The following is a 10,932-nucleotide window of genomic DNA, read 5'->3' as shown; positions in this document are numbered from 1 at the left end:
TCTTGATCTTTCACTGAGCCGATGAGGTCTGCTTTTCTCAGGCCTTTACTCTTGGAAGCTCTTGGGTGTTTGCACAACTTGAAGCCTATTTATCTTGAGTTTCTCAGCCAACGATGACAGGCTGATTCAGAGTTTGCCAGGCAGTCTGTAAATGTCGCTCCCCATGGCTTTATAAGGATCTGCTCGTCTTTCCTGCCCACTTCTTCGAGGGTTACAGAATGAGTTATTTATTTATTTATTCAATTTTAACGGCATCGGTGATTTTGTAGAGGAAAATGAGAATTAATAACCGGCGTGTGAGTTTCTAGGCAACATTTCCCCACATTTTTCATCATTTCAGTGTTGAAAATCATCAGCGTTCCAGTATGCACTGAAATGTGCCGCCCAGCATTTATTCCCAACTGCACCTTAAAATCTGGATCGGTTACCTTGATCTACAGACCAAGTGGCTTCTTCCGACCGTCAAACTCCCCCATCCTTGACAGCCTCTGGTCTGATGCTCTCCACCTCTTTTTGAGCTTCGGTCTTTTGCCCCTTCTATTTTCTTTGTATGAGATGGCATGTCAGGTTCCCGGGAGAAGAGCCTTGCCTTTCTATGCATTTGTCTAATTATATTGCTGCATGGCATATGACTCTCTCTTCAAGAGAGATAGCTCATTAAAGAAAAGAGCTGCAAACTCGAGACACAAACAGGCTTCCACACACACTTGAGCTCAGGCTCGCTCTCTTTTGTTGACCAGGGACCACACCTTGTCTAGAAATGTAGACTTCCAACATCAGATGACCTGTCAACAACGCAGTTAGCAATCCTGCATGTCCCAGATAACTGAGATCACATTTTTCCAACATGGTCTATACTGCAGGTCTAGGGATTCAGCAATATATTAAGGATGCGAAGACTGTAAGGCTAGGCTTGAAGAAACTTCTGAATGTGGTCTTAAAGAGAAATTCTTTGTGATGCCACAGGAACAGTGAATATGCACACAAGTAAATAATTCCTAAGAAATCCCTCATTTAGTGAATTTTGCCTCTTTCTCTGTTCATGAAATATGGACAAGTACTTTGCTGTTGCTTACCCCCAAGTTAGCCACAGTCATAATCGCTGATAGATCTACTATATCAGCCTAAATCAACAGGCTGGATAAGACTTACATCATTACACGACTTACCAATATTTGGATAAGAGAGAAGCAATGGAGCACAATATACTTATGTCTTCATTTAGTCACAACCCAAAATACCAGCGTTGCTTAGAAAATTGCTTTCCTGGGCTGAGATGCAGAAACACTCAGATCACTTGTCAAGGGCTTTGCAGGTATTGGGCCACCAGCAGTGGCTGTGTGGCAACATTTCTGCCTACCAGCTAGGAAATCTAGGTTCAAGTCCCAGCTGGGGTGAGTGAGCTAACAAGAAGCTTTTCAGCTATTTGAGTGAGCTAACAAGAAGCTTTTCAGCTATTTGAGTGTCAGGAGGAACATTTCAGCAGGCTGGAAGAGATTTTATACAAAACCAGAGGTTTTATATGCATCTGACTGGGCTGGACTTTGCATGTGTGGCCCAGAGGGTTTGCTCAGCCATGATTAGTTTTAACATGACTTCCACTCTCCTGTTACCCAACAGGCTTGTAAGCTCCTAGACACTGTTTGCACAAGGAGACCCCGCTGTCTGGCTCACGTAATTCATTATGATTGTTATTTTTACTCTATTCCAAGATAGCATTTCTTGTGCCAGCAAGCACTTTTTAATTTACCTCCAACTGTTACACTTCCAACGCCATTAAATCAAACTAAATGGTGCAAAGGACTCTTTGAAGACTAGCGGTCTCGCTGCTGAAATGAATGGCCTGTCTCTCGTTATCTCCCAGAGCCAGAGAAAGACCAAATGAAGAAACAATGAGCCAAAGACCTAGGTGTGGGAAGGAGCCTTAGGAAAACAGAATGCCCTTGACATCAAATCCAGGCTCACTTCGCATCCAGCATCATCCTGCCACCAACACAACTCCCCCCACGCTGCTAACAACACAGACACATGTGGGCACGCTAAGCCACACGCCTGGGGCCTGCCCTTCTTTAACCTTAGTCTGGGAACAGGTGGCAGGATACGCTTCTAGAGTTACCCCAGCTGAAACCCTGCTGGCTCCGGGCTTTTATATTTTATGTCTCTTTGATGACATTGTAGTGATTAAATAGAAGCAGTCTCATGCACGCTGCTCCTGTGACAGCCAGATGCGTCGCTCAATGCCGGAAGACCCCATTTCCCCCCGTACAGTCAAGGACTCGTTTAAGAATTTATAGGGATGTCTGTAAAAATAAAAAAATAAAAAAGGGAAAAAAAGGTCTTGGATGAAGTCAGATAGGTGTCTAAGCACGTTGCTTTGACTTAGGATCCTCCTATTCATTCACAAAAGGTTTGGCCTCTGGTAGAGCAGTGGAGAATTGCCCTGGGTGTGAAGGCATGGCTGGATCTCAACCCACAATACCCCTTCCTGAGAAGGAAATTTAAGGTGAGGTTTTAACTCCTGTATCTGGACATGTAGGGGGTCTCTCTTCTAGTCTAGCTTCCCACTTGGAAAAGCCCACCACGAGTCCAAAACCTGCATGTAGAGGGGAAGACTCGGGAGCTGTGCAGAAGGTATCCAGCCCTGGCTGCATTCACTTTTGCATGACACCCTTCGTGCAGTGCCACATCTATCTTTTCCCTTGGGCAGGAATCTTTAGAGGGCTTGTCACCATGTCCAGTACAGGTTTGCCAGGGAAAGGATGCACAAGTTCGGGTGGCTGACTCCTCTTGGACAAAGTATGAAGCTTCCCTCCCTCCCTCTGGTCCCACTTGTCTGGGTAAGCCGGTGGGAAGGCATTATTAGCTTCCACCCGTAATGAACAACTTTTAATCACATTGATAATATGTTGGTAGGACCACTGGTAGAGTTGACTTGTACCCAAGTGAATTATGACTAGCTCTGGCCTCTTCCTGCAGCTCTTCTTCGTGCAAAAAGTCCTTTTGAAATCACGAATGGAGGAAGAGAAGAAGAGTCCAACCTTCCTGTGGGTTTTGTCACAGTTGGACTTTATGAATTATTATCGCTTCCATTAAAGCTGTGCTTAATGAGTCTCTTAGAAAGCAAGACCCTATTATGCTAGTCACCATGCAACACCAGCCTTGCCCAGGACAGCAGACAAGACACAACAGGTGGACGGGGGACAAACGCGGAGCGGACAGGTGACAGGAAAACAAGCTTGTGTTTGCATTTTGCACGCTGCCCTCCACCCACCACCTGCCTGCCCACATCTGACCCCAGTGCTCTTACCACTTCCTTCTGGAAACAAGAGGTGCTATTCCCTTGGACAGAGCTGGCTTCAAAAACAAAACCTCCATTAGATACTCAGAGTTCAGCCCAAAACCCAGCTTTGGCACAAGATCCTATTCCACCCCGGTCCAGTCCCTGAGAACTGTTAACATGATCAACCTTTGAGGCCCGCCTTCATCCCAGCCTTCACAATCAGTCACAGCAAGCTGTGAGGAGGACGACTTGCCCACCTTGTGCCATGGGGAAATCAAGCTTTAGAGACAACATAGGATCAGGGCCTTACTCCTGATTCAGACACTTTTATAGAGAGGGAAGATTAGATGAAGTGGATCTGATGCTGCTCCACTGAAGCCAAAAGCATCATTGACCTCAGTGGGAACATCTAGTAAGTCTTCATTCCTCCCTCCAAAGGTGGAACGCTTTCCTTTCCTTAAAAAGTCCCCCAGTACTCCTGTGCAGAAGATTCTGGGGCAAAGATCCAGGGTCTTTATGTAAAAAGAAATAAAGTTCAATGTGATGAATGGTCCTTGTCCTGTTCCCTCCTCACATGGGTGGGGGAACCTTTCTGCCCATGCATCAACAACGCCTAAGCATTTTGCCCCGACTCGTTAAAAATTAGAGAATAAAACAGGTAAAAGGCGGCAAAGAAAGCACGTGGAGGAAGGGACTCTTATGGCGGAGCTATTAGCTTACCTGTCTGGATGCCGCCGTGCAAACATTGATGCTCTTCTCTGCGGCAGCAAGATATTGTGACGTGATCTCCTGCATTCATTTCAAATACTACGTAGCAGGTGTCTGAAGAAGGCCCTTGTTACGGGTCGGCGTGTTTCAGTGCACCACGGGCCACAGGACATGCCATTGCACTCTGCGCCGAGGGCTAGCAGGAAGCCTCCGTGCTACGTAGCTCCAGCCATCACAGCGCACAGGCCGTTCACCAGCTCGTCACGGGGTGCATTTGACACACGGACCTTTCCAGGGCTACATCTCCCCAGTCAAGCCTACCGCTGGGATCCTGTTGTATACAGCAGGGCATTCTCCCTGCCAATAAGCTGTTTCATTTCCTCTAGGCATTTTTGCTTCTCCACTTGCTGTGGAAAAACACTACTGACTCCAGAGTTCATAAGACCTGCCAGTTACTGGGTCAGGCTGCAGGTCCATCTTGTGCAGTCTGCGGTGCCACACACCGGCACAGAGCGGATGCTGAAGGGGAGAGTGAACAGGGTATAGTCACTCTCTCTCTCAGCCTCCAGCAGTTAGGGTTTGCTAGGTGAAGATTTCTTTTGCTTTAAAAGGAGTGCTTATATTCATGTAGAGCCTGCAGATTTGCTTAGTTTATCATTACCTCTCCCCCTTGACTTCGTCATCTCAGCAGACGTTATGCCAAGGAAATCTAAATGAGCCAAAGTGTTACCAAAGTATTTGCTCAAACCTAAAATTGGCTGAGAAAGCTGAGGATGGAAGGTGAGCATGCTCGTACCTGCAACGATGCTGCCAGGACGCTAGATGTCCTCACTGTCCCTGCTTGAAAAAAGGCCAAAGCCCCATTGCTAAAACAGCTGCAAGAACGGATGAAATAACGCAGAGGGGGCACAAGCGAGATCTGTGTTTCAGCTGCAAACAAATCATCTCAAGTACAAGCAGACATTCCCACCTCAACACTATGGTGCTGTACAAGTAGGTTCACAACTCTTCAGCTGGAACGTAACTACAGAAATAAAAGACAGAAATCAATAAAGAATGAGATCCGCAAAAGCTCGGAGCAAGAACAAGGCCTGAATTGCCCCCGCTCTGCCGGGGCGTTGTGCTCTGAGGCTTGGATCACATCCGCGAGAAACGAACATCTGCAGCCCAGGAACGTAACATCTGCAGCCCAGGGGCCTTGCTAGCAACTACCACCTCCTGTCCGCAGGCAAGCTCTGCAGGACCTCCCTGTGCCTCTCCTGGAGGAAAGCATCAGCAGCCAAAATGCCAGTACTAGGTGGGATATGAAGTCTCCAGTTTTTCCCTGTGCCTTTCCCCCCATTTAGGGCTGTCTACCCCAGCTTCCTCCCTCCTTCCCTCCACCCATGTTCCCTGGTCTCTAACTAGTTGTGTGCAGAGTCCATTACCTGCCAGTGGTGAGAAGCTGTTCTCAGCCCTTTCCCAAGTTGCAAAAGCCTCCTCCCTTGCTTCTGTATTTCTACTTGATTTCTTCCACCCTTAAAGCTCGATGGCTGCTCTTCTGTCAGTGCTGCCCTGTGCACTGCCTGAGAGCAGGAGGGACCACATCCTCTGCCCATCATGCTACAGCTATCTCAACTCCTCCATTTACTTCGGTAAGCACCATCAGTGGACAAGCAGGGCATCATCAAGGTCCTGGTGTTCTTAAAATGTTTGAGCTGGAGCATTTGGGGCTATATTTCAGCAAACTTGTGCACCAAAAAGTGGGGGCCAGGCTCATCATCACTTAACGCATCACCAAATTCACCAAGTCTCATTCTTGCACTCGACATCTTCCAACCACCCCAGATAAACCTGGAGCAATGCAGTGGGACAGCAGACACAGGATTTGACCGATACAGAAGGAAGAGTCCAGGAATATTGGCGCCCAGTCACCCCGGTTTCATGGAAGAAAAACCCTTGCTCGACAAACCTAGCCCTGTGCTAACGTGGGGGTTAGGCCCGTCGCTTTTCCTCCATCACTTGAACGTCCCATGGCCAATGAGTCAGTGACCCCCTTCCAAAATTTTAGAATGAAAGGTTCACCCCCGAGCCGAGATGAAACAGGGGGAAACGTACTTGGGGTGCTGTTTGTGACCGCACATTTCGGGCTTCCATTAGTGAGGGCGGAGGCCACGTAATGTGGGGCAGCGTGTTCTGGATCAGGGGCGTTCCCCCCGTTTCTCACACTGGTGACACTGGCCGGTCGGGTAGCTTTGATGAAACAGCAGCGTTGCAGAGGTGTTGACGACCTGCTCCTCTGCGTCACGCAGGGCAGCTGAGCTGGAAGAACCTGCAAAGCCGGTGAGGGCGAGACCTGGAGAAGGCACTGCATGGCCTGCTTGTCCTTCTGGAAGCAGCTCCTATAGAGAACGAAGGGACTCCTCCAGCACTCACTGAATTGAGGAGGACTTTAGCCATTGACTTCAATAAAACCAAGATGGGGGCTTGCACTCTGGGCTAGATAAGCAGCTTATAGGGACGAGGAGGAAGAACCCAGGAAGAATTAGTGTATACACACACACATGCACGCATGCACACAAAAGATCGGACTGGAGTAACGAGACGGAAATCATTCTGCCAGGAAAACGTGCTCTGCTGCTATTGGGGGAAACCCCCCCCCCAAAAGTCACTTCTCACGAGACTTTTTTTCTCCTTGGTGAGCTGCTGCCAGCGAGTCACTCTGTCCTCAGCCAAGTTTGATGCCGATCACCTTGAGCTGGGCTGAAAGGCCGAGGGTAGCTGCCGCAGTGCAGTTTGGGGTGAGGTTTATCAGCAAGGAAAGACACGGAGGGGGAGTTGTTTGCATTGCGCTGGAGACATCCTCCTCTACTGCCACAGCAGGGAAAGGAAATCAATGAGAAGGATGCTGATGACAGATCGAGTCTGACAGCATAGATTAGATTACAATGAGCAGGTCGTGGTTGTGCGGCCAAGGGAAGCCTTTTGCACTAGGACGCGTGGCCCCGGGCAACGAGCAATCGACGGTCTATGCCCCGGAGGCCATTTCTGGTTGTGTTTGTTGACTTTCTGTTGCATTTAGAGTATTTTCAGGGAGAAATAAGAAAAAGGGTTAACAGGTTACTTACATTTACCAGCACTAATAAACTTCACGTCCGAGTCTGCGGCAGTTCTGAGCACCTCGCGGCTCTCGCTGACCGGAGATGGAGTCGTCGGTGCCCACCGCCGTCAGGAAATCTGGTTCTGAGAGCTGAAGCAGTGCTCTCTCGGGGGGGCTTCAATAGCTTCGTGACTCACTTTCCAAAGCTGAATCATGCGCCTCACTTGTACGCATTATGCAAACCCTCTTTCATGCCCCAGGATGCATGATGTACAAACACTGGTAGGAAAAATCCTTGATGGGTTCCCACATGGCAATAAATACTACAGGCTAATGAGAAACCAGACCCTGATGAATTGTGATGAATGCCTAGATGAAAGCACAAGTAGCACGCACCAAACTGTGATTGAAATCCCCCGCAGAAATAGGAGAATACTAAAACAGCTTTCGTAGCATACTTTTAGTTTATTGACCCATACAAAATAATAGGTCCCAAAAAGTCAGGAGTAGTAAAAGAATAGGCAAAAAAGGGCTTTTGCATTTCTAGAAGGCTATACAAATATGCAAAAACAAATAAATATATTTTTTTGTCATTTAGTTTTTGCTCCTTTATTCCAAACCTCAACTCTAATAATACAAATGCCTAAGGACCAGCTTAACAAATTTGTCTTTCCATATATATATTACATGCTTTGGAATACTGGTAAAAAAATGTTCAAAAAAGTTTTATCAGAAACTTTTCTATTCACAATATGCACAAGGAGTAACTAAACCCTCTGTATAAAAGGGGGGGAAAAAAAGAGCACCATTTTATGGATTCCTGAAGCACAGTACAGCTGAGAAACAAGACTTATTTTAACCGTATGCAAATGAGATTTTTGGAAATTACACGAGAGAATCCACGCTAATTCATTCCTACATATGGATGATATGAGGTAGGTTTATCCCTCCTAGATTAAAACTGCAGTTCATTTTTTTTTAAAAGAACATAAATGATTTTATGTGAAAACGCTGCTGTCACTCAGTGACTCAGTAATGCACCTGGCATTTTGGATGATACATTGTACAATTCAATGCCCTAAATTTTAAGGCACCCACTTGGTCTTTTTCTTTTCTTTTGTTTTTGTTTTTTTTGCAACCACCTTAAAATACTGGCCATTATAACAACATTGTTCAATATGCGATAACTAAAGCATCCCATCTCCGATTTTTTTAATTGAAAATGGCAGAGCAAAACATACTAGCTGTCTGCTGAACTGTTCACTGTGCATTCAACATGAAAATCCGCATGCTCATCTGCACAATGACACTGTACCGTTGAAAATTCACTGAACGCGAAATTACCAATTTTTATTTTATCGTGGAATAAAAATTCAAAGCTTACCGCTTCCATTTCCAAAATCCACAACCACGTAAAGTTAGTTTTATGTTACACGTTGCAACAGCAGGTCGCTTTCTTTCTGGAAACTCATTCTGTGGTGCTAAACAACAAACACTCCTAACAACACCCAAAAAACAATTAAGCTCACTCAAACCTCTGTTTAAAAAAAAAAGCTGGCCTTCCTTCAAGTAAGCATCCAATACTGATTAAGTCAACCTTTGCCTCATTCATACACAAAATCCTTCATCAGCTTATGAAGCCCATCACAAGCTACCGCAGAAGAAATTCTCATTCCTTCTTTCAGCCATTCGAATTGTGCTCCTCAAATGCCGGTTTCCCCACAAAGAGTCCCCTTTTCATATTTTTTTTCTTCGAGGTTTGCCTTCCGCACCTTGCAGTCTTCAAAAAGTGCTTGCTCAATATAAATACTTCATCCAAGTGCTGCATGTTGTCGTAGATGAAACCGTGGCTTGCCCTCACGCAGTTCGGCTACTGTCTGGATTAAGGAAGAAACGCCGTTGTTGGTAAGGCTTTGTAATTGTCACGTCCCTCTTAATGCTGATGGGGATCTGCACCAGCAAACATCAACGTGCTTTTGTTTTTCATTTGGGGAAACTCCACCGAAGACCTCTGCCGGGATAGCAGCGTTCAGTGCAAGGCACAAGGCGATTGAAATGCAAGGTGGCTGGCGACCTACACGAGCGTCCCGGGCTTAGAGTCCTCGTGCCAAAACAGTCTCTGCTCGTTATCGTGTAAGCCGTCTTCCAACCGGTCCTCAGCATCGTCCTCCAGCTGGCTTGGCTCTGCATATGCCCTGCGAAAGAAACATGGCACCAATGACAAAGGACAGAGCAACGTTTCCACGGGGAAGGGTTTGGTGCTGGCTTGGGAATGGTTTAGGAATAAACCGAAAGCTGGCAGAGGAGATTCAGAGCTGGATTCTGATCTCAATTATTGCAGCATAAGCTCAGAGCAAACCCCCGGCCTCAGGAGTTCAAGTCTATTTTGTTATTCTGAACTTACGCCAACACAGTGCGAATCCTGGTATTTGTTCTGTAGAGAGGAACAGGTAAAAGGGGCAGGCTTTCTCAGCAGGCATAAGCTATTGCAGCTCTACGGATCTCAGTGGAGTGATAGCAATTCACTTGCAAAAGATCCTAAGAGCCACATACAATAACCATGATCTGCACTTCATTGGCACTTGCGGGAATGCTGAACTGCAGAGGACTGCACACTGTCTCAGACATTCACAGCATGCACACATTCATCGGTGGATTAAAGATCACAGGCAATACTGGTGCATATTTGGACCAAATGATCAGAATGGGGGAAAAAAAATCACAATATAGCACACATTCATCGGTGGATTAAAGATCACAGGCAATACTGGTGCATATTTGGACCAAATGATCAGAATGGGGGGGGAAAAAAAAAAAGCCGCGGCTCACGTAAATCTTTTGCTGTCAAAATAGGCAGCTTATTTGCACGTTGCAAAATCCAACTCTAGGCCATTAAACCATTAGTAGAAATTGTATTTTGAAACGCTGTTACTGTAGATCTTTTAGTCACGGCACTAAACTGAAAGCTGTAAGGCATTTGGTGAAAATTACTGTGAAGCTTTCATGCTCCTTTTTTTTGTTTTAAATGCTTGTTTTAAAACACACACATAAATGGAAGATCGAAGGGGCGTATTTCACACATGCCAGCCCGGCAGCGAGCAAATATTGCAACTCATGGAAGGTGGAGTACTTGCTACAGCTGGCTACACTTAGCATTAGAGTATTTAAACATGATCTCACGTCTGCAGGCACCATTGCGCTGGTGCACAGAAGGTCTTTGTTCTGACTGTTAACAGGTGGAGTTTGGAAAGGGGAGGAGGAAAGAGACACAAGGAGAAGCAGAAGTCACATGAATCTCTGCAGCACTGAAGCAACGTGCTGCACTGTAAATAGCACCAGAGTGAAATCAGGGACAGAGTGGCCAGTTTTGAACCCATCTGAATGAGAGAAAGACGTGCCAACTCGTCCAAAGCTGCACTCCCTGTTCCCGAGACAGCTGTCTTTGTAGCCACATCAAGCCAAAACTCTCTGACTATGAAGCTCCCTATGTGATATGCACAGTCTATTAATGGGGACTACCTGTCCATGCCCTCTTTGAATGCCATCACAGATATTAGTTGGAAGAGAAACTTTACTCCTGGCTCACACAGAAGTCTGTTGAGGAAGGGTGGGACATGGTCAAGGCCACTGCCACCCTGGGGGCAGGTCCAACAGCAATGCTCCCCTGTTCATCAGTGCTCTGGACTAAGGACTTTGATGCGTCTTTCCTTGCAGACAGGTGACAGAAAACAGGATATTTCTGCCTACCCTTGCCAGCATTTTGGCAGGTAAAAAAAATAAAATAAAAAAATCAAGCCCTTCAACCTCTCCCTGCATTGTTTCCTTATCATTAGGACAGGGAGAAGTCTATGTCCCGCCCAGCCGA

At 46.4% G+C, this 10,932-nt stretch overlaps 1 protein-coding gene across 5 annotated transcripts in view; it reads right to left on the bottom strand.

Annotated features, from left to right (window-relative positions):
- Nucleotides 1–7,512: 7,512 nt before the first annotated feature.
- FRMD4B (FERM domain containing 4B) overlaps nt 7,513–10,932 on the bottom strand; it is a 159,482-nt gene continuing 156,062 nt past the window's right edge. For all 5 annotated transcript variants that reach the window (XM_090021034.1, XM_090021036.1, XM_090021035.1 and 2 more), the window contains one exon: nt 7,513–9,262. In XM_090021034.1, the coding sequence (XP_089877160.1) occupies nt 9,142–9,262 (121 nt within the window). In that variant the 3' untranslated portion in view covers nt 7,513–9,141. The remainder of the gene's footprint in view (nt 9,263–10,932) is intronic.

This window comes from Crocodylus siamensis, chromosome 11 (assembly GCF_052110815.1).
Source record: "Crocodylus siamensis isolate JL-2025a chromosome 11, ASM5211081v1, whole genome shotgun sequence".
NCBI lineage: Eukaryota > Metazoa > Chordata > Crocodylia > Crocodylidae > Crocodylus > Crocodylus siamensis.
This window is presented reverse-complemented; position numbering and strand designations above follow the sequence as displayed.